The following is a 25,703-nucleotide window of genomic DNA, read 5'->3' on the forward strand; positions in this document are numbered from 1 at the left end:
CACAATTTTAACAAATATAAAAAAACTTTTTTTTAACTTTGGCTTGAGAAAAAAAGTAAAATTCCATTCAAGCAGATCAATCATAATATAGAAAAATTTTCAAAGCGCTCATCTAACATTCTGGATGAAGAGATTGGAAGAATAAGCACCGTTGGAAAGAATTCTTCATATCCACTCCATATTTTGCTCTCTATGCCTATTAAAGCTTGAATTATTGAGAAAGAGTTTAACAGTGGTGTTTGTCAGACCTTAAACTCTCTTATTTTAAACCACATTTACACTCTCTTTCTTTCTTTCTTTCTTTCTGTTATACAAAAGCATGCAGTTGTAGACAGTGTTGGGGAAAATTACTTTTTAAAAGTAATGCTTTACAATATTGTGTTACGGAAAGTAATGCGTTATGTTGCTTTTTTTCTCACCTGGACTGGGCTTGCTTGTTTGCTTTGTAATAACAAAAATAAATGCTATATTTAACACCAAATGTTAAATGAATAATCCTCAGTCTGAAGAAAATGCTAATTGTACACCTGTACAATAGAGGGTGCAGCTCAAAAAACCTTTCTGCCATGGTGCCATTCTGGATTGCAGAAGAACAGGACACTGGAGAAGAAAGTTTAATACTCTTACTTAAGCAATAAACTCTTTTTTTTAAACAACTGATGTTTAATTAAATTCATTTTTGCTCATTGGTGTGATTGTATTGGATCATCGAAGGTCGGCAGCAAAGACATTGTTTAATAAAATTATATTAAATACATAAAGTATATTTGTTTTATTTAACAATTAATTATCGCAGGTTTGCATAATATTCTGAGTTTGCATTTCTCTATTTTTAATTATTTTGAGGAATACTGAATCATTTTTGTGCATGTTAGATGAGTAAATGCATGTTCACATTTAGTCTAGAACTACAATAACCGCTCCTAAATAAATACTCCTGTCCTCAACATGGGGACAGGAGAGCTGTCAGTCAATAAATGGGAAAACAAAGTAACCTAAATACTCATTTAAAAATGTAAATGAGATATTTTGTTGTAAATTTAAAAGTAATGCGTTAATTTACTTGCTACTTGAAAAAGTAATCTGATTACGTAACTCAAATTACTTGTAATGCATTACCCCCAACACTGGTTGTAGATATACATAAGTCACATGCAAGCGACAACCTCCCGCAATCTCTCTTGAAAACAACACGGAAATTATTTAAACTGCAATTCATCAACTGGCCGCTAGAGACAGGCTCCAAAAGGTAGTCAAATCTGTATCTCCCCCATGTTAAAACAAGTAGGGCTCGCTGCAGCCTGCGGTGGATATCCAACTCCGCCCACATCCAAGTGTGACGTCAGAACTCCCGCCCTGCAGCTAATTTCATTGGTTACAGTTACGGGTAGGTTTAGAGATCAGTGTTTGGTGTAGGTAATCAGTACTTAATTCGTTACAGTGACGGGTAGGTTAAGGGAAAAGAGTTTGGTGTAGGCAATCTTAATTCGTTACAGTGACGGTTAGGTTTAGGGGAAAGAGTTTGGTGTAGGCAATCAGTACTTAATTCGTTACAGTGACGGTTAGGTTTAGGGATCAGTGTTTGGTGTAGAGGCAGTCTCTACTGTGATTGATATGACCAATAAAATCTTAAAAATCGGCTGCAGGGCGGCATTGGCCTGGCCTCTGACGTCACACTTGGAAGTGGGCCGGGTTGGACATCCACCGCAGGCTGCAGCGAGCCCCTTCTCTGTTAAAATGGCCAACTTTACAGCAGAATTTTTTTTTTTACAGCCTGGTACTAAAAGTGGTTTTGGTCTATATAGCTATTTTTGCCCTTCATGACAACTGTGATTTTTTGAATAATTTTTGTTGAACTCATCCGTTTAAATTATATTAAGCCTTAAAGAGCTGCATAATTAAGGGCGTGGCCACTTGAGTGATAGGTGAATTGCCACTATGGTCGAGCTAGGCAGGCGTGGTTTCAGCTACCAGGCACCTCGTCTTTGCCCATTTTCAGTTATCCGGGAGTGACGTGCTGTAAAGATGGCGACGGCCAGTGCTAGGTTTCAAAACTGCTCTTCAGAAACCTACGGGTGACGTCACGGACACTACATCCATATTTTTGTTACAGTGATGGTCAATATTGCAGCTCATCTCGTCCTGAATGTCCAGATCATTAGAGAGCTTTGTACATATTAAAGTGGATGAGCAGTCAAATATGCTTTTCCACAAATAGAGATATTACAGTTTTTCTCGCTTGCTAACACACATTTCATGAAACAAGTAACCAATTTCTCACAACTATAAACCCAATCTCATGACTACATACCAATTTGTACAAACATCAAACTTCCACCGTCGAACTCAAATGTTTTAGTTAAAAACATATTCTCTTTTGTCAGAATCAAACTTTGGCCTCAGATGACACACAAAACAAATACACAGACTACTTTCCTGCCCAGTGAACACTAGTAAGATTGATTCATAATGCTGTAACAAAAACCTTTTATTACGAATCAGTAATGATTTTGCAGCTCAATGCCTATTACAGTATACAACATAAATGGAAGAGTGCAGATACAGTAAAACACAGCAATGAGCTTTAGGGAAAAATTATTTTCATTGCACTACTGTAAAGTGATCTTACAGTAGATGAAAAGCACTAGAAAAGAAAAGGTCAAAAATCATTTTCTAAAGCACATAATCACCTGTGGCCCAATTTATATTATCCTGAGATTCAGATTGGTGTGTCATCAGTTTTGCTACTTAATGTTTACTCATAGATAAATATGTGATATGCTATTTGTGTTCACATTGTGATGATATTTTATGCTTACTGTATATAATAGCTGTTTTATGATCTTGTGAATTTAAACACTTTATAACAAAGGTTGTAAACATTATCATCTGCACAGTTAACATATATTGCATTCTTAATGTTGTATCATACATTAATGCATATCTTTCACACATTTGTTCATCTTGGTTAAATGTTCAGTTTTAAAAATATTTTTGCCCATTGTTATCTCATGTTAGTTCTTTCTAAATTGTTACTTTATTTTAATATTAAAATGTAGAAATATAGAGGTATATGTAGAAATATTTAAAACGTTTTTTGTACATTTTACTTTTTTGTTGTATCAGCCCAAGTTGGTTCTGAAAGGAAATGTTGCGAGTCTATTGATATGCTGTAGCTGATTCAACTTTCAGGCTCATCTGATAGATAAACTGCACCATCATGTTGTGATTATTTCAGCAAACGGTTTGTTTTGTATAATCAGTTTCATAGCAATAAGTTAAAGAGGGCAAACTTTATCATTTAACTGTTACTGTGCACTTGCATTTTAGACACTTTATGTTCTTGCTCCATCCAATAAATGCACGTCCTTGAATGAGTGGGGAGTTCTAGCAAACAGGTCAGGTAATGTCAATAGTATGACCCATGTTTGGGGTGGCCAAAATTACAATTTAAAATAAGAATATGACAATACCTCACTTATATTCTCTGAAAATATTGAAATGCTAGCAATACCGATTCAACACAATTACTAAAATGTAACTTTGCAGATGTTTAACCCACTTGTATTGTCACAATGCACATTTTAAAAAATGCAATAAAATATATTTAAAATATTGGTCCTCTTTGTAAATGTATTATTATTAATTTAGTATATATAATAATAATAATAGTTTCATATTTTTTAAATACAGATAAAACTTTAAAATATGTTTAGAAGAACTTTCAGAGCGGAATTTACTAGAGGCGCTGTCCTTATTTGAACCAGGTTGAGACTTCATGTAAATACACACACACATATGTCTTGGGGGTTTCTCTCTGAATTACAACCTTTGGTTGGCAGCACACTGTGAAGCATAAGCTGTCCAGCAAATGCTGAAGCTCTTTGTCTGTATGATTGTGTGTGAGGGGAAAGATTGTTACGGCCTCTCGTTGAAGTGTTTGGCAGACTGAGCAGATGCCTGATTAGAGCTAATCTGCTGCCAGGGTGTTTAATATTAGAAATCCCTCAGCACAGTACAGCTGGTAAGACCTACGAAACATAAACACGCACACACGTATTGGTTTCATAAGCGTGTGATGTGGGCGAACCAGCGCAATAGACGTGTATTTTTGCACGATCTTTGGGGATTATAATATTTCAGTCACACTTGAATCATTTCACTTGCAAAAAATACATTACTGTAATATTGAAGGTTATTATTAAAAACTGATTTGAATACAAACATTTAAATAGCACATTTTTGATTAAAATAATAACATAATATAACATTTGTAATGACATAATTATGTTTCCACTCCAATTAGTTTTTGAATTATAAACATTTAAAAAGGTGGCTGTCATAAACACTTGTTTTCAAAACATTATTTTATTTAAACATGCATTAAATATTCAAGAACAGATGAAAGTCGGTATGAAACAGGAGTTTCTCAGTCCTTTCTTCCCTATTATGATATATATACCTATGAAACAACAGGATTACAGGACTTGATTTTGTCCATCGGGAATTGATAGGATTGTTGTTATTTGCTATTGCAGAAATCTCATGTGAGAGGCAGGTTGTCCCGCCAGTAAACATCAGAGAAGAGAAGTTGCTACAAGAGGGAGAGGAAGTTATTTTGATAAAGATTACAAGCAGGGATGGTCCGATCGATAGGCATCAGTCAATAATCACATTCTATGACTCAATTAGTAGTCACTAACAGAGGGCCCAATCATACACCCTGCGTAATGCGGTGCTAGCCGCAACGCAAGTGTTTTTTGCTAGTTTCAGCCGAACACAGTTATCCTTTTCATGTCTTGCGCCATGTTTTTTAAATAGCAAATGCATTTGCACCCATTTGTGCGCCCATGGGCGTACAACATTTCCTTTTAGAACCAACTTGCGTTGATACAACGAAAATGTAAAATTTACCAAAAAATATGGTTTTACGTTTTAAATATTTCTACATATACCTCTATATTTCTACATTTTAATATTAAAATAAAGTAACAATTTAGAAAGAACTAACATGAGATAACAATGGGCAAAAATATTTTTAAAACTGAACATTTAACCAAGATGAACAAATGTGTGAAAGATATGCATTAATGTATGATACATCATTAAGAATGCAATATATGTTAACTATGCAGATGATAATGCTGGTCTGAAAGCGAGGTGTGTTCAGGTGGATTGTTGGCACGTTGCTATTTTGAGGCAACTGAAATAGACTGCCCGATTGACCAACTGAAGCCTGGTCTAAAGTCAATGGCACAATATTTTTTGTGTTATTTAAAGGGCATGTTAGTAATATGTGCCTTTTATAGAAAATAAAAGGATTCCTCTCTGGAGAAGCGTTCAATCTTTCCACTCGCAAATTCCGCTCGGGAATCCGCCAATCCGCCAATCCGCCACTTGCTTTTAAAGGGAATGGGAGATAAGACTCTGATTGGTTTATTGTATGTTACGCCCAAAATACACCCATTACTCATTAAGAGACTAGGTACAACCCTTTTAGACCATGCGCCGGGTGCCGACCATTTTTCCCGACGTTAAACTAGCAAGAGTGGATTCGGACACGTCCTAAGTGCACTTGTGGCATGTGCTTTAGACCATGAGCTTAGATCATTAAAACAGGGCCCAGAGAGTCTTTGCAATTCCGAGGCTTGTTTCAAAGAAACATTTGGAAAATGACCGGGCATTGGGACCGAAGAAATAAAAGATAGAGAACTTGTATTAGATAAGGGGTTTGATAGGAATAAGAAATACAAGTGCGGACAGTCTTTCTTGCAGCCCACAGGTATGATTTTATCAGCCGCAGGCAAGAGATATAAATATAGAAAAATGAAATTATACTTCTTAATGAAACTAAAAACCGTCAGTAGGTGTTGGCGGCAAACCTTTGTCTTTACGAGTGAGACATTGAATCATTCATTAAGATAATTCATTCAAAATGGCTGATTCATTCAGGGTCAAAGCAAATTACTAGGTGTGTTCGACTTCATGTGGCGCTGCGCATACCAATTGGTGACCACAAGAGCGATTTGAAAGCATTCGGAACAGTCATACACCAAATGGTCTGCGCTGCTACTGTCTTAATGAGTGAGTTGTTGAGTCAATCATTAGACCGAATCGTTCAAAAATGCGGATTCAAATAACGAAACATCACTGTGTTGCTCTGAGACATACAATGGATCTACTGTGGATTTGTTTTCATTGGCGGAAAAAACTAAAACAAATTTTGTTTACAAAAATAGTCTAAAATGTAAGCCACCTAATATTAAAAGTCCCAGTGAACCGGAAGTTGCAACTGATTTTATTTCAGTGCTGTGACGTATTTCCAAGTGAAACGGAATATTGAATAGAGGGCAGGGTTTTACTTCAGCGCTCCTCTCCATCTCTCGCTCATAGCAGACTAACGGTTGGAGGGGAGTGGTTAAGGATATTCAAACCCAGAGCCGTCAAACTGTCGTCATCGGAAAGGGAAAGCCATTCCAGACCGGAAGTTACTTTTCAGATTTTGATTAAAGATTACCAGGTAAACAATTTTTTTCTGTGTATTAACTTGCACAGATTAATTGTTCACCCTAAGACCTGTAATGTGTGCTAACAAAGTAAATAAGATCGTTCATGAGGACTTTAACTTATTGTTTATTAAAACTGCTGTATAAAATCAATATCACATTTTCAATTGTGCTGATATCTGGGAAAACAGCACTCTTGCTCGTATGGTATTTCCTAAATATTAAAAACAATAACTCATAAAGGGAAATTTTTTGCCCCATATCATTTGCCCCATATTGTCATTTGCTCATGTGAGTGTCAGGTCGTCTCGCCGTCACAACGAAAAAACATGTCATCAGAGAAAAGAACAGATTGAGTCGTTGAGAGAGGGGAAGCTATTTTGATGAAAGATTACAGGGCACTTGAATAAAAAATAATAATAATGATAAGCACAAACAAACACCACAACATTCCATATTGTCCATTGGACAGAATTGTCCATTTTGATTTCATGGTGACACTAACAGTTAAAATTAACAACTGATTTGTATACAAACATTTAAATCGCACATAAGGCAGTTTCTTATAATAATAATAAAGATTTAATAATAACTTTTTTAATGAAATTATTGTTTCTACTATAATTTGTTTTCATGATGGATTTATTGAATCATACATTAAATATTGAAGAACAGGTTAAGTAAAAATATAATGAATGTGTAGTGCATATTTAGCAAAATGCTCCTCTCTATACTTTTTTCGACATAACTATCGAGCTATGGTAATTGAATGGCTTTTCTGCGGAAAATTTAATTATGTGCATTTTGCGATGGGAGGTGAGCTGCGAATAGCATTTAGTGAAGTTTTCTTCAAACAACAACCGAAAACAGCATCAACTTAAAGATTGATTCATTAAATTTAAGAATCCATATCAGTTCATTCAAAATGAGACACAATTAAGATTGAGAAAACAATATTTTCAACACAGCCTTATTGGGAAATTATAGTAAGACATATATAATAGGAACATACTAAGGTTATATTCTTTATGTTCATCTTCTATTGCACAAGGGGTAGTGGGTAATATTAGCTGAAAATGTATGTAAGTGCACACATTTCTAAACAACAGCATCCGTGTACCTTTAGTCACAGTCAATAAAATATGATTTGGGACACACTAAATACAATTTCACATATTTAGAACAGATAATATGCAAATACACAGAGACAGCCAATGTGTTTTTGAGGTCACAGCTAGTTAAAACAAAAAGATGGAAATGGAAGAGATTTTATCACTATCTTGTCATGCTTGGTTTGGATACATGCCTGGCTTGGGTGTTCATACAAAATGAATGACAAAGCATTGCTTTGTTTGTGTAGAAGGAGAATGTTTCTACATATTAGTCACAATATAAATGAATGGGATCTGAGTAGATCTAATGGAATCAAAAGTCAAATGCACAAACTATTTTGACTTTTGCTTTAAATTGAAAATTCTGTCATCATATAATCATAAAGTGTGATTAAACGTTCGTAAAGAGCTGCAGAGATGAGGGCCATGGGTAAGGAAACAGCCTAAATGGATGGCCAGTCCTAAATGTATGCAGGTTTGGAACAACTTGAGGGTGAGTAAATTATGAAAGAATTAAAATTTTTGGGTGAACTATCCCTTTAAATACTATATTTTTTATTTTACAGCGGAATATTACAAGAGTGATAATGTTTTAAAATTTTGTTTTCAAGTCATGTGGCACTTGTAAATGCATACATTTGATTATTTGATTAATGACCTAGAAATATTGCAGAATTTAGAACTTCCATTTAATTTCTGTCGTAATATTTGTGTACATTTTTTTATTTTTTATTTACAATATATTTATTTATTTCCAGGTAATGAAATAGGTAAGTATTTTGTACATCACTGCACATGATAAATTAAAACTTAAAACTAATAGAAAATGTGAAAACTTGTGCAGATTCCATGTGGGCCTAGATTTGATGCTCTCATTTATGGAATGGCTTAAAATATTAATCAGGCCTATAAGCACTCATGAACAACACTGTCTAAAGGTGGCCTGTGGTTTGATAAATCATTGGCAAGTATAGGGCAGGAGGAGGGAAGGAAGTGTTTTGGAAACAAAAAGGCACAGATACCTAATTTAGGATTTCTAATGACAGGATAGAAAAGCTGTGGTCTCTGTTGCTCAGCGACAGGAACCTTGGCTATTTTTAGAGGAAAGAGTAGAGGAGGAACTACAGCAAGAGCAAGAGAGCATGCACACAGTGAAAAGACAAGTACACTATATTATCAGAGGAAAACAGGCAGGAGAGACAGAGAAGGAAGATTCCTATCAACAGGCTTATCACAGAAAAGCAGGGCAGGAAAACACGTGGCTGCCTGTATCATGACATACATAAACACACACAATCATATCATTCTTGCTGTGATGACCTACAGTGGTCAGCTGGAATTTTTGAGCAGCGTGAGCTTATGATCAAGGTTTATTTGAATAAGATTTGCATTGACTATTTAAAGGCTGACTCTCAAGCAACCAATTACCATATGTGCAAACATTCATGTTTGTCAGCACGAGAACAAATATTTCACACAAATGTTTGTCATTCAGTTTGTGTCATTTAAAAGAATACTCAAGATTAAAATTAATTTAAAATAATCCATCAAATTAAATTGTCATCATTTACTCATTCATTTACTTTTAAGGAGCGACAGAAACGTATATTGTTAATAACATAATTGTTCGGTTTGTCGAAATCTCATTCCTGTTCTAATTCAAATATGGCAGTTTTCAGCAGTTCTCTGACAAATGAGACAAGCAGCATTCTCGCATGAGTTACAAATGCTGTGCTGTCTGCATGTGAGGGAAAATGTATGACTTGAGACTAAACAATCATTTGACTTTCTAAATAGATTCTTTATTTTATCTAAAAATCTACTTAAATACTAAGTTAAGTAATATTATAAATGTACAGAATGGATATTTATTTTAAGATTTTTGAAAAATTATACTTAACCATGTTATTAAAATGATCTTTTTTTGAAGAAATTAGTAATGGTTTTAAAGATTGTGAGTGTTAGATGACAGAAAATGTAATCTAAATGTAAAAACAGGGGAAATAAATAATAAACATGCACAATAAAACTCTGAATATGACCCAATTTAAGGTAGACTACATTTAACACCATGTAATTACGAGATTCCGACTTGTAAAATGCGTTCACATTTTTGTAGAACTCGTAATTACAACTTGTAAACTCAGAACCACGTGTTGGTACACCTGACTGCGGCAGGTTAATTTTGCCATTGACAGTGTTGCCATTGAAACTCATGATTCCGAGTCTGACGACGTGTCACATGATCTTTCATTCTAATATGCTGATTAAGAAATATTTCTTACTATTATCAGTGTTGAAAACATTTGCTTAAAGGGTTAGTGCACCCAAAAATGAAAATTATGTCATTAATTACTCACCCTCATGTCGTTCCAAACCTGTAAGACCTTCGTTCATCTTCAGAACACAAATGAAGATATTTTAGATGAAATCCGAGAGCTCTCTGACCCCTCCATAGACAGCAATTTAATTAAAACTTTCAAGGCCCAGAAAGGTAGTAAAGACATTGTTAAAATCGTCCATGTGACTCCAGTGGTTCAATCTTAAATTTATAAAGCGACGAGAATACTTTTTGTGTGCAATAAACAAACAAAATAACTTTATTCAACAATTTCTTCTAGCCTGTGTCAGTCTTTTACGCTGTTGACGTAGTGTAAACAGTGCAGAGCTTTCTAGTTCTACGGCAGAACGACTTCTGCGCATGCGTCGTGGTGCTCACGTGAACAGCGTCGGTCAATGCTAAGCCGGCGTTCTGGAAGTGCTGCACTGCTTTACACTGTGTCAACAGTGTAAGAGTCTGACACAGGCTAGAAGAGATTGTTGAATAAAGTGGGTATTTTGTTTGTTTCACATTGGCCATTTTAACGATGTCTTTACTAGCTTTCTGGGTCTTGAAAGTGTTCATTAAATTGCTGTCTATGGAGGGGTCAGAGTGCTCGGATTTCATCAAAAATATCTTCAATTGTGTTCCAAAGGTGTTACGGGCTACATTTTTCTGCATGATTCTTTGAAGAATAGAAACAGCATTTATATGAAATAGAAATCTTAGTAATATTATAAATGTATTTACTGTCACCAATTTCACTCTTTGCTACTGCAAGGAAAAGAGAACACAATACATTATTCAAAATGTGCTCCATAGAAAAACTAATAGCATATGGGTTTGGAATGACAGGAGGGTGAGTAAATAATGACAGAGTTTTAGTTTTTGGGTGAACTGTTTTTAAATTGTTTCTAAATAATGAGACTGCTGAAACACTCTCACATTCACATCAACTATAACTTTCTTTCTCTCTCTCTCTCTCTCTCTCTCTCTCTCTCTCTCTCTCTCTCTCTCTCTTCAGCTCTCCGTGATCCAGTCTCTCACACACATGCTGGAGTGACTCTTGAATTAAACATGACAGTGACAGTGGCACTTTGCAGTCTGAATTCTAATTACATCGACTCTATTGTAGACACAGCGGCCATGTGACGGTTGCACACACACACTCCCTCACACACAGAAGGGGTCCATATGGGATTACACAATGGCGTCAAGACTGCAGGACACATCACTAAATTATCTGAACTTCAAAGTCCAAACACAACAACGCATACCAAAGGCAACGTAAACACACAAATACACAACTGCTGAAGAGCCAGTGTCTGTCTGTAAGGAGAACTTCCTGGAGGACACCAGTAAGGTTAAGAGAGGGGAGGCCAGGGGGAGGGGGAGAAACAGAGGAAGTGAGGATTAGGACAGACACAGAGGTGTGGTGCATGATGGAGGAGACGGCATTCTGACTGGTCAATAATTAAACATGGTGGACTTTCACACTCATAGCAGGACATCCAGGAGAAGAGGAGGGTTTCCATCCGCCTCCTTGTGTGTTTGTAAGGCACACATCATAAAATTAGACAATTTTACAGACAGAAATACATTTTGCAAGCTAAAAGAATCTGCAGAGGTGTATCCTCTCATATGGAAGGGAAATTATGGATTACAAAGTTAACAGTAGAGGAGAATAAAAGTTGACCAAACAAAAATATAAAACTAAAAACTACAAAAACTATAGGTCCATTATAAATAAGATATAATATACAGTATATTTTTTCCTTTAAATATTCAATTTCAAAGTATACACACTAAAATCGCTGGGTTATTTTTTTCTATCCAAATGCTGGGTTGAGCCTGTTGTTATTTTTTCCATGGTTAGGTAGTTTTTGAGTTACCCAGCCATTGGGTTCATGGCTGGTCAATAACACTGGCAGCTGAAACAATATAATATATATTATGACAGGGATATATGTGGAAAATAGAAGAAAAGTTATCGAAGTGGAGAGGAGAGAGAGGAACGTGATTTTGATGGCTTTCTGTTCTCTAACATCCAAATCACACACGCATGCTTTCAGTCTGTGTTTTTTTATGTTTTTGGCCATAGTGCTATTAGTGTTTTCGACGACGGGAGAAAAATAAGCGAAATACAGTCAATTTTGTTTTTAAACACAAGTCATTAAATATTACACCTTTAAAAAGCCATTTAATTTAACTGTATAACTGCACGTTTTACTATTGCCTATTTTTTTGTTATTTTGTTTTTGCTTACTAATAAATGTTAACCTTTCGATTATGTTGCCTGTGTTGTTACTCTAGTAATTCTGTGTGTGATTTTAATTTTTAATTTTGGGTTCATTTTAATATAATAATTTTAAAACAATAGTTGAATAAAAAAAAAAACAGCCCAGCTCTTGGTTGCCAACATTTTAACCCTACTTTTTGTTTTTTTTCAAAAGAGTGTAGACATTTTAATTCTCGTTATTTCAACAAATTTTTTTTTTTTAAATTATATAATGAATTATACATTTATAAATGTTATTACGTTTTGGGGGAGTTGTGCCATATGACATTTAACAACCTGAACTAACCTTGCCTTGTAAAAAGGTCAACTTATATGACATTTTAAAAGACATAATGTCCTTCCTTCATATCTGGTCTGCAGAGTTCCTCTCTTTATCTTCTATTTTTCATATTTTTATTTTTATAGAACATTATAGTGCTGATTTTACAATATCAATTTGAACACGAGTCCGATGATGAAACATTGCAAGAGCTAATTATTCAATCCGAATCTCCCTTGCAAGGACGACTTGAGCAGGACGTTTCTTAGTGATAAGTCTTTACTCAGTTTGTAGTCCATTATGAGATGTTGCAACTGTAATTCCTCACCATCAGCATTAACAAGTGTATGTCCATCAATAAACCCATGTGTATATTTCTAGTTTATTGTAGGGCACATGTGGGAATTGCATCCGTAACTGTATCAATAACTATATTAGCCGAGCACTAACTTGAATTAAATTTACAAACAGTAAAGTTTGTAAAACAAATTTTGCTCCATCCTTTATCATTACTCAATTTACTGACAATCTGCATTGACACAATTTTAGGTAATAGTGGCCCACAGCTGATTAGCAGAACTATTTCAGTAAGACAGTAATAATGTGAGTTAGCCGGTTAGCCAGAGATCTACACAATATAAAACACAAAACTACAAACTATTTTGAACACCCCATAGAAAATATATACGCCAATTATTTATTCGTACTTACAGGTTGAGATTCAGACAAGAAAGTTGGTCCAAATAAAGTGTACTGTCCCATCTTTAATGAATAAGCGCTTTGTAAATCCCACTTAGACCTCACAGAGATTTGAGAAGCATCATCAGAAGGTTGCGGTTATCACTCTGGCCATTTTAACCACTGACTCTTCACATACTCATCCTTTGGAAGTGTATAAAAAGAGAATTTGCTTTTGCAATGCAGAAAACAGCATCTTCTCAACACGAACCGGCTACAGTGTTTGATGGCGGGTCAAAGTAGACGTTGTTCACAGGCAGCCAATGCAGACCATAGGTTGGCATTATGCAAATTTGTTACATTGTTATGTATAAATGTTACAGAAGTAAGACTCGAATTACTGATGACTCGTCGCGGCAGTTCAGAATTGATTATTTCAATAGACAATAACTTTATTTATTGTGCACTTTGAGCTTTAAAACTTTGCAGACCTTTTGCATTCACAGACAACTATATTACACACTGTATGAAAGATAATATACACTGAAAAAGCATAATGGGGCACTTTCATTTGAAGAAGGAGCCATTTTTTCTTCATTGTAATATCTGGACATTTGCATGCTGAAACGTTTGTCTCTTAAAGGGTTAGTTCACCCAAAAATGAAAATTCTGTCATTAATTACTTACCCTCATGTCGTTGGACACCCGTAAGACCTCCGTTCATCTTCGGAACACAAATGAAGATATTTTAGTTGAAATCCGATGGCTCAGAAAGGCCTCCATTGGCACAATGCACTTTACACTCTCAAGACCCATAAAAGGTACAAAAGACGTCGTTACAAAGTCCATCTCACTACAGTGGTTCTACAATAACTTTATGAAGGGACGAGAATAGTTTTTGTGCGCAAAAAAAACCTAAATAATGACTTATATAGTGATGACCGATTTCAAAACACTGCATCATGAAGCTTCGAAGCGTTATGAATCAGCGAGTCGAATCATGATTCAGATCACATGTCTAACCGCCAAACTGCTGAAATCACGTGACTTTGGCTATCCAAACCGCTGAATCGACTCATTGATTCATAACACTTCGAAGCTTCATGATGCAGTGTTTTGAAATTGGTCAAATATCTTCAACTAAAATATCTTAATTTGTGTTCCGAAGATGAACGGGGGTCTTACGGGTGTCGAACGACATGAGGGTAAGTAATTAATGACAGAATTTTCATTTTTGGGTGAACGAACCCTTTGAAAACAAATAATCTTGTTTGACGCCCAAGAACAAACCTCACTAGTGGATAAAACTGCTCAGTTCATATGGATTACATATACAATGTCTTAATTATCTTTTTTAAGCTTGACAGTTTTGGTGGAATGGACTTATGATATTAAAATGAACTTAATTTGTCTTTCGAAAATAAAATGAATAATTGTCTTATGGGCTTAAAATGATGAGGGTGAGTAAATTATGACAACATTTACATTTTTGCCTTAAATCCCTTAAATCTGATTGATTAGAAACGTGAACTCAAACCTCTCCTGAATCAGCCTCACAATTTGAAAAGTAACATTCTTGCTTTATGCTAAATTTTGTGGGAAGTGTGGCAAAGACTAACACTTAGGAATGTTAAAATCTCTCACCCTAATCATGTATGACAACTTAAGTGATAACAGTACATGCATAACTACTATTAAACGGATGGGATTTTCACTCTTGTTCTGATATAAGAACTCCCAGTAAATAATACACTAATAAAACCACTCTCAACAGCCTCAAAGAAAAACAGAGATAGTAAGCCTAGAGTCTACTGACAGACGTGAGGACCTGCGTAAAGCCCCTGCACACTTTCTTAAGCTGGGCAATGTCAAATTAAACCTTCAGTGGTTCATTAAAACACTCGCTCTTCAAGCGCTTCAGAATGAGCAGCAGAGACATAAAAGCTAATATTAAACCATGACGAAAGTCCTCTGAACTATTCTGACTCACTTTCTAGAAACACACTATAAATATGAGCATTTTCATGTTCAGATCAATGATGTAGTTATCAGGGTTCTGCATTTAATCAAATTTTAGTTTCGTTTTGGCTTCCAACGATTATAAAAACACGATTATTGTACCCCGTTCTATTCCGTTTCTTTCCTTTACAGTGGTGCGGCTTTCGCTCCTCCTTAAAAGCCCAAACGTAACGTACAAATTACTAAACGTGACTTTCATAAAATGTAGTCTACTGTAGGAGGTGCTTGATCATAAAAAGAGCGAAAGATAACTCATGCTGTTCCCCAGGTAAAAGTGTACTTTGAGCTTTGTGTGCAAGGTATAAAATGTGTGCTAAATGGTATAAAAGTGGTTCTCAAACTTTTGATACCAAGTACCACCTCAGAAAATATTTGGCTCTCCAAGTACCACTATAATGACCAACATTAAAATAGAGTAGCTATTCAACTACATCTCTGCACAGTTAAAATAAGAATATTTATTGTTGTCAACCACTTTAACATTGTAAATACATGCAGTTTGTACATTAACACAGCACTGTGCTTACATACAGGTAAATAAAAAAAAAATTATTAAATGTGTTTGTGGCGAGCAGCGAGGCTGAGGGACCGTGAGAGCGGGACGAGGCCACGGTCACTAGTGATGATGATCGCCAGCTGCGTGCCGTCGGCCTCATGTCTCACGGAGGAGTGACGGGAGTATAAAGGAGGAGCGACGACAGTGAAGGACGAGAGAGGACCAGGCCTGGATTTTAAGTTGTGTTTTATTTATGTTTTGTATGTGTGTGCGTGGCAGTCGTCCGTGAGGGGCTTCCGCTTTTACTTTCACTTTGTTTGTAACGGGGTTCAGACGTTCAGGGAAGAAGGAGGCGGGAACCGGCGAACAGTAAACAACAAACTTTAATCAAATATAAACAAAGTGAAAGTAAAAGCGGAAGCCCCTCGCGGACGACTGCCGCGCACACACATAACAAAACATAAATAAAACACAACTTAAAGTCCAGGGCCTGGTCCTCTCTCGTCCCTCACTGTCGTCGCTCCTCCTTTATACTCCCGTCACTCCTCCATGAGACACGAGGCCGACGGCACGCAGCTGGCGATCATCATCACTAATGACTGCTGCCTCGTCCCGCTCTCACGGCCCCTCAGCCTCGCTGCTCGCCACAGTGTTGTACCTACAAGTTAAATTAAAACTACTGTACTTAAATGTAAAAAAAAATGTTTTATTGTGTTTCAACATTACTTTATTTAGTGATTGCTCTGCGTACCACTAGAGGCAGCTTGAGTACCACTAGTGGTACTCGTACCACACTTTGAGAACCACTAGTATAATACATGCAAAAATATGTCAAAATGCTGGGCTTGGCGAGTAGTCACGTAAACAGTTGGTTATGTTTTAAGGGAACGTAAACAGTTTGGAGAAAATTAAGATGTGTATCACTGGATCCGTGCATTAGGTCTTAAAGGCTTTTTATTATTTTATAATGTTTCCTGAGGTGTACTTATATTGTTAGTATGGTTTTTACACCAAAAATTGTCATAATTTAGAAATAAAAAGTATTTTTTCTATACTGAAATTAGCCCTCTGGCTTGAATGCTCAGTTTGAAGGGGCGTGTCTGCTGTGAGACTTCAGTGAAAACGCCTACTGTTGTGATTGGCTGACATCTTTGCATTTGAAATGAGTATTAGATTATGTGGCGGAGGGGGCGTGGTTTAGAGAGGTCTGCGAGCCTGCCAGAGAGAGAGAGAGACGGACCAGAGAGACCTTAGAGCTGGAGAAAGATAGCTGAGAACGTTATATTGTACCGAGTTGTTGAAAGCGCAAGTTTATTTTGTTTGTATCTGAGAGTTCTGAATAAACACGAGTCCTAGTCACACGACCCTGTCGTCTTCCTCCTTATTCTACAAACTTTGTAACACGAAGAACCCTCTCGGATACTTTTAGTACGTTTTTTTTACCATCACAGCTGTCGAGATGAACGAATCGTCAAAGTGTTGATTATAGCATTATTTTTAGATCTATTCCCATCACATGAAAGGCTTGAGCATTGAGTAAAGACAGTCTGTTGATCGCGTGAATGCAGTGATCTCGTCATTGCAGCGCGTTTTCTCTCACAAAATGCTTTCACCACAACTAACAGCAAACACGACATCGACATAAATATAGTAAGACTTGGGCATCAAGACAGCCAGCGGCAGGACTGACAGTATTAAACGATTTAGAAAGAAAGTCTGCGTGAACTTGAATGATTAGCTACACATCAGAAATCACTGATCATAGATCAGGCATTAATGAACACTGTTACTCACTGTTTGTGGCGGTGCTGTCGAATCCATATGGTAACAGTCTGTTTGTAAAGCCTGTGCTGACATCGCGACTGATAAACGGAATCCATTTTCTCCAAATTCTCTGGGCGGGCAAAGCAGAGGAAGGGGAGGTAACCGTAGAGGTGACCGAAGATTTCCAGATCGGCTCGTCTGAGCTCTCATTTTCTCAAAGGCAGAGAAAGACACCCAGAACTCGGTTTACACCTATCAAAATTTCTAGCCACTTGGGGACCATATACAGGCTAGGGGAACTCATATTAATGTTAAAAAAACCTCACAAAATGAAAATGTCATGCCATGGGACATTTAAAGTGACAGCAGCCTAATATACCTGCTGCTGTCTGCATCTTTAAATTCCACTGTGATTGGACAGCTGGGTAAAAAGTAGTCTCAGCCTAGACGTCACACCCGTGGACCGTTGGCTGAATGTCTGATGCATATGGCACACTTCTCTGGAAACACTTCAGGAGTTTCGAAGTCGTTATCTTGGTTGAATTCTACAGTCTGTTCGCGAGACGTGTGTGTTGCGTTCTTTAACGGTCCGCCTGAAAACAAATGTTGCGACTCCAAACTCCCTCGTGGAAGAAGAACACTGTCGTGTTAACAACTGTGACAATGAGTGCTTACCAGGATCAACTAAACACTGGACGTTCAAAAGTATGTGAAGTTCGCGGCTCCATTGTTGCAGTAAATTTGCACAACGTTTTTGAATGACTCATTTATAGATGCACGCCGGTCTGTTATAGTAGGGACTTTACATTTTCATGCCCTTAAACATGAACAAAACAAACCATTCTGATTGGTTGAATTTGATTCATTGGATTCTGCCGTCAGTCTGAAGGTCAGGCTACATGAGACTAGGTCAAAAGTGACAGTGTTACCCAAAGTTTACCCAAACATTCTTCAACTCTCGGTGACCGGTAAAAAACGCTGAGCGCTCAGTGGGAAATAGAAGCTCAGCGCCTCATCATGCTGCTGCCGATTTAAAAACGCAGCGCTCCTATTGAAAACAATTGGAAAAATACACTAGCCTGTGAAATTGTGTTGGTATATCATACCGAAATTATTTCCAGTAAATACTTAAATATAGCTATCATTAAATAAATTACTCATAAGATTTTGGTCATATGGCCCACTCATAATAAAGTTAAAAATGTGTGATTAAAATATTGACCAAAATAATTTTCATAATCAAGCAGCCCTACTAGTTATAAATGTTCACTGTACACTGACTGGAACGCTGTAGACAGTCAGACAAATTGGTATTTTATTATTTCTCTGATTTTGTTACATTCTGCTATACCATAATTATAGAGTAAATTATTTAGTCTGCATCTAAAACCACTCATATTACTTATATTATTACATGTTTACAATGGTTGGGCACAGACTTGGTTCTGTAGATCACTCAAGGGGCTCAAAACACACATTGTTTTATTCTCAATGGGGGTGTAACCTCAAGGGGCAAGGCACAAGCAAAACTAAAGGTCATAACATAATCACGATTATCCAACACAACAACAGGATTCAGTCAAGCCCCGGAGCATAATGGGCCGACCCTGGGCAGACAATATGCTAAGAGCATTGGTGAGATTTTAGCCCAACCCCCTCAACCACAGCTCATACAAGACCCCAAGAGAAAAGGCAAGAAGAATCAATCAATCATTCTAGGTTGATTTTGTTGGGGAGTACCTCTGCATAAGAGAGAAAAAAAGCTGATAAATTATTTTTTTATTATGAAAATGTTTTTTAGTGCAATCCATACTTTTAAAGCTGAACAATTTGTGAAATACGTGAAAATTGTGGGTGTTCGGTTCACCCTTGGATACACTTTACAAGAACCAACTCATACCTCTTTAGTAACCAAAAATGTAAGAGTTTTTTTTTATTTTATTTTTTTATGTCTTTCCACTTGTGGTCTTATACGTCACATTACCACTGTTTTTGACCCATTCAATATGACTATAAAACAATTATTGTTATGGTTTTTATTGTGATTATTATTGAATATAAATATTAAACAAGATATTGCAATACTATTGTACTGTGAAATAAAATAGTATTAGTATTTAATAAAAAATAAATACTAGCAACGCCCTAGATACCAGGCATAAGTCCTTTGCAACTGCAAAGCAACAATCTAGTCACCACTTTATAATTGCGTTGCATCACCCTAGCAACCACCCAAAAACATCCTAGCAACCAATACCAACGGTAACGCCCTGAAAACCACAACATCCTAGCATTGTGGCATTGCGTTTTGCATGGGAAACCAATTACAGTTTGTTTAGTAATGTAATGTATTTGAAAAAAATTTGTGGTAAAAAAAAAAATGCTCAAAAGTCTAACACAGCCCTGGCCTCAAGAACTTGAAGAGGTTTTGGAGTAAGTAGGCCATAAAGACTCCCTCACAGTGCTACAGAAATAAAGACCCACAGAGACCGACCACAGAGAGAGAAAGAGAGCAAGATGGACATTGACACAGTAAATTCCAAACAAATGACATGACCTTGATGATGTCATAACTGCTGCTACCCCGTCTAAGCATAACCAGGAAGAGCTTCAATGAAAGCTCTAAAACCAAACAAAACAAAGGTGTGGCGTGAGCCAATCGTCAGTCACTAACATCACCTACAAACACAACAGAGAGAGAACAAAAGCAGCATATAACCTAACCTAACCTAACCTCACCTGGGCCTGGGCCTGGCCGACTGGATGGTTCACTAAGGTGAGGCAACAGCACTGTTAGTTACATGAGATCAAACATTTCTGTCAATGATCAACTTGGCATAATTCCATTATGAATTGAAATCTACACCAAAAACTGAAGCATTGAAGTGTACAAAAGTGCCCACAAATGCATTTCACGTTCACAAAATGTGAGTGATGCGTATGCTTAACTTATGTCTGAGCCCTGTATAGTTAGGATGATTTTACACCTGTTCACAACAAACTCAAAAACGATGAAGATAACTATAACGATTACTATATTAGTGTCAAGCTGACTATAACGTTCTGTTTCTTCACTCTTAAATTCAACAGAATAATGCCAGAGAATGAAACAGAAACGTTGAACTACATTTATCATTGCAACTGATCCAGAATGTAGCGGCGAGGGTGGTCTTTAACGAGCCGAAGAGAGCGCACGTCACGCCTCTCTTCATCAGTCTGCACTGGCTACCAATAGCCGCTCGCATCAAATTCAAGGCACTGGTGCTCGCCTACAAAGCAACCACTGGCTCTGCACCATTATACCTAGACTCGCTTGTTCAGACTTACACACCCTCCAGGAACTTACGTTCTGTAAATGAACGACGCCTTGTGGTGCCATCCCAAAGAGGCATGAAATCACTCTCACGGACCTTTTCCTGGACCATTCCCACCTGGTGGAATGACCTGCCTATCTCAATTCGAGCAGCCGAGTCTGTAGCCATTTTCAAGAAACATCTAAAAACACATCTTTTCCAGCAGCACCTGACCAATCAAGAATAGCACTTATCACTCTATTCATTTTCTGTTTGTCTATTTAATAATTATAAATAAAAATAAATAAATAAATAAATAAATAAAAGTCCTATGTGTTCTGTTCTAGATTAATTGAGACTTGTTACAGCTCTTGACTGTCCTAGTTGCTTCTATTGCACTCATTTGTAAGTCGCTTTGGATAAAAGCGTCTGCTAAATGACTAAATGTAAATGTAACATTACAATGTGTCTTAAAACAGTGCTCAGGGTGCAAGACTTCAGCATCACAAAACTAGTCATCATAGTACACAAACAAATATCTATGCTTAATGACTGAAAACATTAACAGGAATGTCAGACAACCATTTTTTTTTACAAAAGTGCTGCTTTGGCAGTAGTAGTGATGATTATCAGACAGAGTTCACTGTGCAGACAATCCAATGCAACTACTGTAGCTGTCAGCATGCTAAAATCCTTGCAAAGAAATAGTGTCTCTAAATTCATCTCCATTAGCATTACCGCTAAAATATTCAGCTAAAACAAGAATTTAAAGAGAAAAAAAATAGTAAAACTCTAATTGACTAAATCAAACCCTACTTTGAATACATTCTGTGGATCTAAACCTAGTTTGCTAAACCTAGTTGACAGCACCACTGCGTAGAGGAAGTGAAACAGATCATTGGTGCTTGTTTGGTTTCCTGTTTTGAGATCGATTTAGACTGTGAATGGCAGCATGTTATGTAACAAGTCAAACAAATCTCAAGTATGGCTTTGGGAAGTTTCAAAAATGGATAGATATCAGTTTTATCAATACAAATCCTAACTATGTAGATATATTTCTTGACAGCAATGAGATGGCAAAAAACTAATAAAAGAAAATGATCAACACATATCCAACCAACCACAGCATGACAATGCCCTAGCAGCCAGTTATAACACCTTAACCACTACATAGCAACGCCTTAGCAAGCAGGCATAAGTCCTTGGCAACTGCAAAGCAACAATCTAGGGACCACTTATAACACTTTATAACTGCGTAGCATCACCCTAGCAACCACCCAAAAACATCCTACTAGCAACCACTACCAACAGTAACGCCCTGAAAACCACAACATCCTAGCATTACGACACTGAGTTTTGTTAAACAACTGCATTTTGTTTAGTAATGTAACAATGTATTTGAATCAAATAAAATCATGGTTAAAAATGCAACAACAACAAAAAAAGTCTAACACAGACCTGGCCTCAAGAACTTGAAGAGCTTTTGGAGTAAGTAGGCTAAGGCTATATAGATTCATAACCCTCTAAGAAGCAGAAAAATAAAATACATCCAAAAAATACATCAAATGTCATATTTTAGCAAAATGCACATGTGCTAACATAGTTTTTGACAGGGAGAATAAACAGGTTCCCTAAAGTTTGCAGTTTCACATTCTAAGAGACCTTTATAGATCTCACTAAATCCTAGACTTGACTCCAAACAGGACACATGACTCTTTTTCCACCATAAATCCCCTGAACTCCCCCGGCAAGTTCTGTACGGCTGTTTACATTTGGTTATAAATTAAAGTCACAATGTGAGCACATACTACAGGCTGTTTTTGACATGGCATATTTTCTGTATTATTTATTTGCATATTTAATTTTTTATATTGTTTTCTATAGTTTTGTACTCTAAGTTTGAATTGTTTGGTGTGGCTTAAGTGTCCAAATTACTGTGTTTCACTGTATAGCACAAAATCTCCATTAGACAGTTAACCTGTTTGGACTGATCTAGCAGTAATTATCTCATTGTAACTGTTTGTGGCATGAACACCTCAAAATCCACAAGTTTACAAAATGTGTGTGGAACAACTTAACAGCATTCCAAAGGACAGATCCAAATTCTCAGTTTAAAGTTTCCATTTGATCAGGCTGACAGGTTAGTGACCTTCTAGTACAAGGAAACCCAATAAAGTACAGCAATATGATAACACATCTTGAATGATGCAGTGGTAAAGAATAATGAACCTTTGAGCAGGTCATAAACACCCAACAACTACGTCTGAAAAAACATCCTTAAAGCCTTTTTTTTTTGCACAAATACATTTTTTTACACATATTTGTCATTTTCAAGTGATGAAGAACATAAAAACTGATTTAATAAACACTTTCTTAAATTGTATAAATTACTCTCAAATGATTAATTCACTCAAAATGGAAAGTTCTGTCATTATTTACTCACCCGCAAATGGTGCCAAGCCCCATGTTACTTTTTTTCTTTAGTGGAACACAAAAGAGGATATTAGGCAGAATAAAAATAAATGTTGACTGAGGGTGCCTAATATTTCCTTGTGTGCCCCACAGAATAAAGAAAGTGATGCAGGTTTAGAATGAATGAAATGAGGGTGAGTAAATTTGTTTTTGGATGAACTATCATTTTAAGCCTCTTCTTAGAGACATAGAATTTCTTTAATACATGTCTAGTGAGTGAAACCTCATCAGATATTATGCTAAATATGATAAAACATTTACCTTTTTTCCTGCTGAGCCAGTCTTCGAGAGGCAGGATCGCCCAAGGGAAAGGTAGCCCCCAATGACCTCTATCTCTTCTGCAGCAGGGTAACGCTTTTTAATCAGGGTGCCCAGATGAGCATAAGGGGCTTGTGGCGTGCTCGGAGATTCAGTCACAACCTCCGGGGGCTCAGAAGGCTCAGACTGGGCCTCGGGCCTCCGTTTTGGAACAACTGTAAATGTATTCCCTTTGCGCCTCTGCACTGCAGGGCTCTGGACGGGCGGCATGGGCTCCACGACTACGTCGTCGATGTTCGTGATGGGCAACTTATCAACTGGAGGTTCCTCCGGAGGTGAGGCTGATTTGACAGGTGAGCCAATTGAGGGTAGAGAAGCTGGGGCTGGGGAGGTGGGTGTGGCAGGTGGGGTATGTTGCGGAGACCCTGTTTTGGCTTCTACGGTCACCTTTACTGTAAGCTTTGGTCCAAGGGGTGTGAAAGAATTAGGCAAGGGGGTTGGCACAGCGGGCTCTGAAGCTGCCACACCCACCAGGGGTCGTGGGGATGGGGGGGAAAGCACAGGGCTGGATGGGGCAGTACTGCCAGGTGATGAGATGGCTGCACGACTCTTGGGAATGACGGTGAAGGAGTTGCGAGACTGGAGACGCAAGTTGGCGAGTGCACGGGCCTGTAGATCACCGGCCGGAAGGAGAGAAAGATCCGGGCGAGGGGACGGACGGATCTCAAAGCTGGGCGATAAGGGGGGTGAGGTGGGGCTAGGAGTACAGTCGGCACGGGCACGGTGGCTCTCTGGAGAGCATGGCACCTTGGCTTTGGAGGCCCCTTCTGTGCTGTCCCAGTCCCGTTCTCTAACAGGCTTGGACGGGGACATCTCAGCGTCCTCCTTGGGATGCACAGTGACACTTCGTCCCCCACTCCCATCATAACGTCTACGTGCAGAAGACACTAACTGAGGGGATCCGGAAACAGGCGTACTGCTCCCTGAGTCACATGGAGAGATAGACTGAGCGTTTTGGAAGACTTTGCTGCGTGGAGAGCCGGCTTGCGGAGACACTGGACATTTTGGCACCACATCTGGCTTGGGTCTGGAGCTTGGCCTGACAGGAGTAGGGTCCAAGTCCAGGAGGTTTTCTGTGCTGCGCGACTTGGGCTGCAACTTGCCATAATTCCTGTCAAATTTCTGTAGCATGCGACTCACCCTCCCTTGCCCCTCCAGCTGAGCGGAAGCCGGTCGTCCCAGGGTGCTGAGGTTTTCCTCGCTTTTACTAAGCGCAGTATCGTAAATGACCACTTCCTTCGCGTGTATCTCCGTAACCGGGCTACCTCTTTGATCTAAAAGGTCATTGAGAGAGCTATACCCGCTCACCGTGCCGTTCTGCTGCAGTTTCGATGCATGCTTCAAACTACATCCTTCCGGAAAGTACTCAGGGTCGGATTCAATGATGATGATATTCTCAGCGCGTATAGTCCGTATCCCGGGAACGCTGCCATATAACTCGAGGATGTGCTGAACAGGTCGCGCGGCGTTCTCTTGGCTCTGACGCTTTTTGCGTTCTTTCTCTAGTTTAATGAATGGGTTTTCCTGCAGCGGACCCAAACTCTCTTGCAGCACCAAGCTCTCTTGCGCTCCGTTGTCTCTAGCTGTTCTCTCCTCCGAGTCGTACGGGTCCGCGGATGGCCAGTGCTCTTTTGTTTTCACCGGTGACAGATCCGGGCTTTTGGTCGCGCGATTGGCTGTAGTAATGGTATAGTTCCTGCTAGAATGTGCGCTGGTAGTATCATCCTTGCTTTTGCTGGCCGTTACCTCACCGTTAAGTCGAGATGCGACGGACTCGGCACCTGCTCCGGACCCGCCGCCCTTCGCCTTCCTCCGCTCAAGGATCTCGCGTTTCCAGGCCGGCATCCTCGGGCTCTCCTGTCCTGGCTCTTGGCGAAGAACGCGAAGATCCCCGCCCGACATTATGGGAGAAGCAGGGTTTATGGGGTAATGTGTGAAACAGAATAATCTCTCGCTGTACCTGCAGCTCCTCTTCTTATTCGTCCTCGTGCATCATTGCAGCCGCAACAATGTATCCTGCATGATGATGATGTGCCCGTCTACCGACACGACCCCGCCCTCGGAAAGTGACGTCACCCTTTCGTCTCAGGGTGGACACCTCATTTGGTCATTTTGACTTGAGGCACACCTTTTGTTTTAACATATGCCCCACCCACCTACCGTCTAC

At 38.2% G+C, this 25,703-nt stretch overlaps 1 protein-coding gene across 3 annotated transcripts in view; it reads right to left on the reverse strand.

Moving 5' to 3' along the window:
* Positions 1-25,600, reverse strand: part of tprn (taperin) — a 39,947-nt gene extending 14,347 nt beyond the window's left edge. Inside the window, exon 1 of one of the 3 annotated variants that reach the window (XR_013816280.1) lies at positions 23,480-25,600. Coding sequence is in view for 2 of the 3 variants with exons in the window: in XM_079813930.1 (XP_079670056.1) it covers positions 23,480-25,438 (1,959 nt within the window). In the remaining variant the exon portion in view is untranslated. The remainder of the gene's footprint in view (positions 1-23,479) is intronic. The other 2 variants (XM_079813930.1, XM_079813931.1) reach the window with 2 other exon arrangements.
* Positions 25,601-25,703: the final 103 nt, after the last annotated feature.

This window comes from Gobio gobio (genome assembly GCF_949357685.1).
Source record: "Gobio gobio genome assembly, chromosome: 4".
Classification (NCBI taxonomy): Eukaryota; Metazoa; Chordata; class Actinopteri; order Cypriniformes; family Gobionidae; genus Gobio; species Gobio gobio.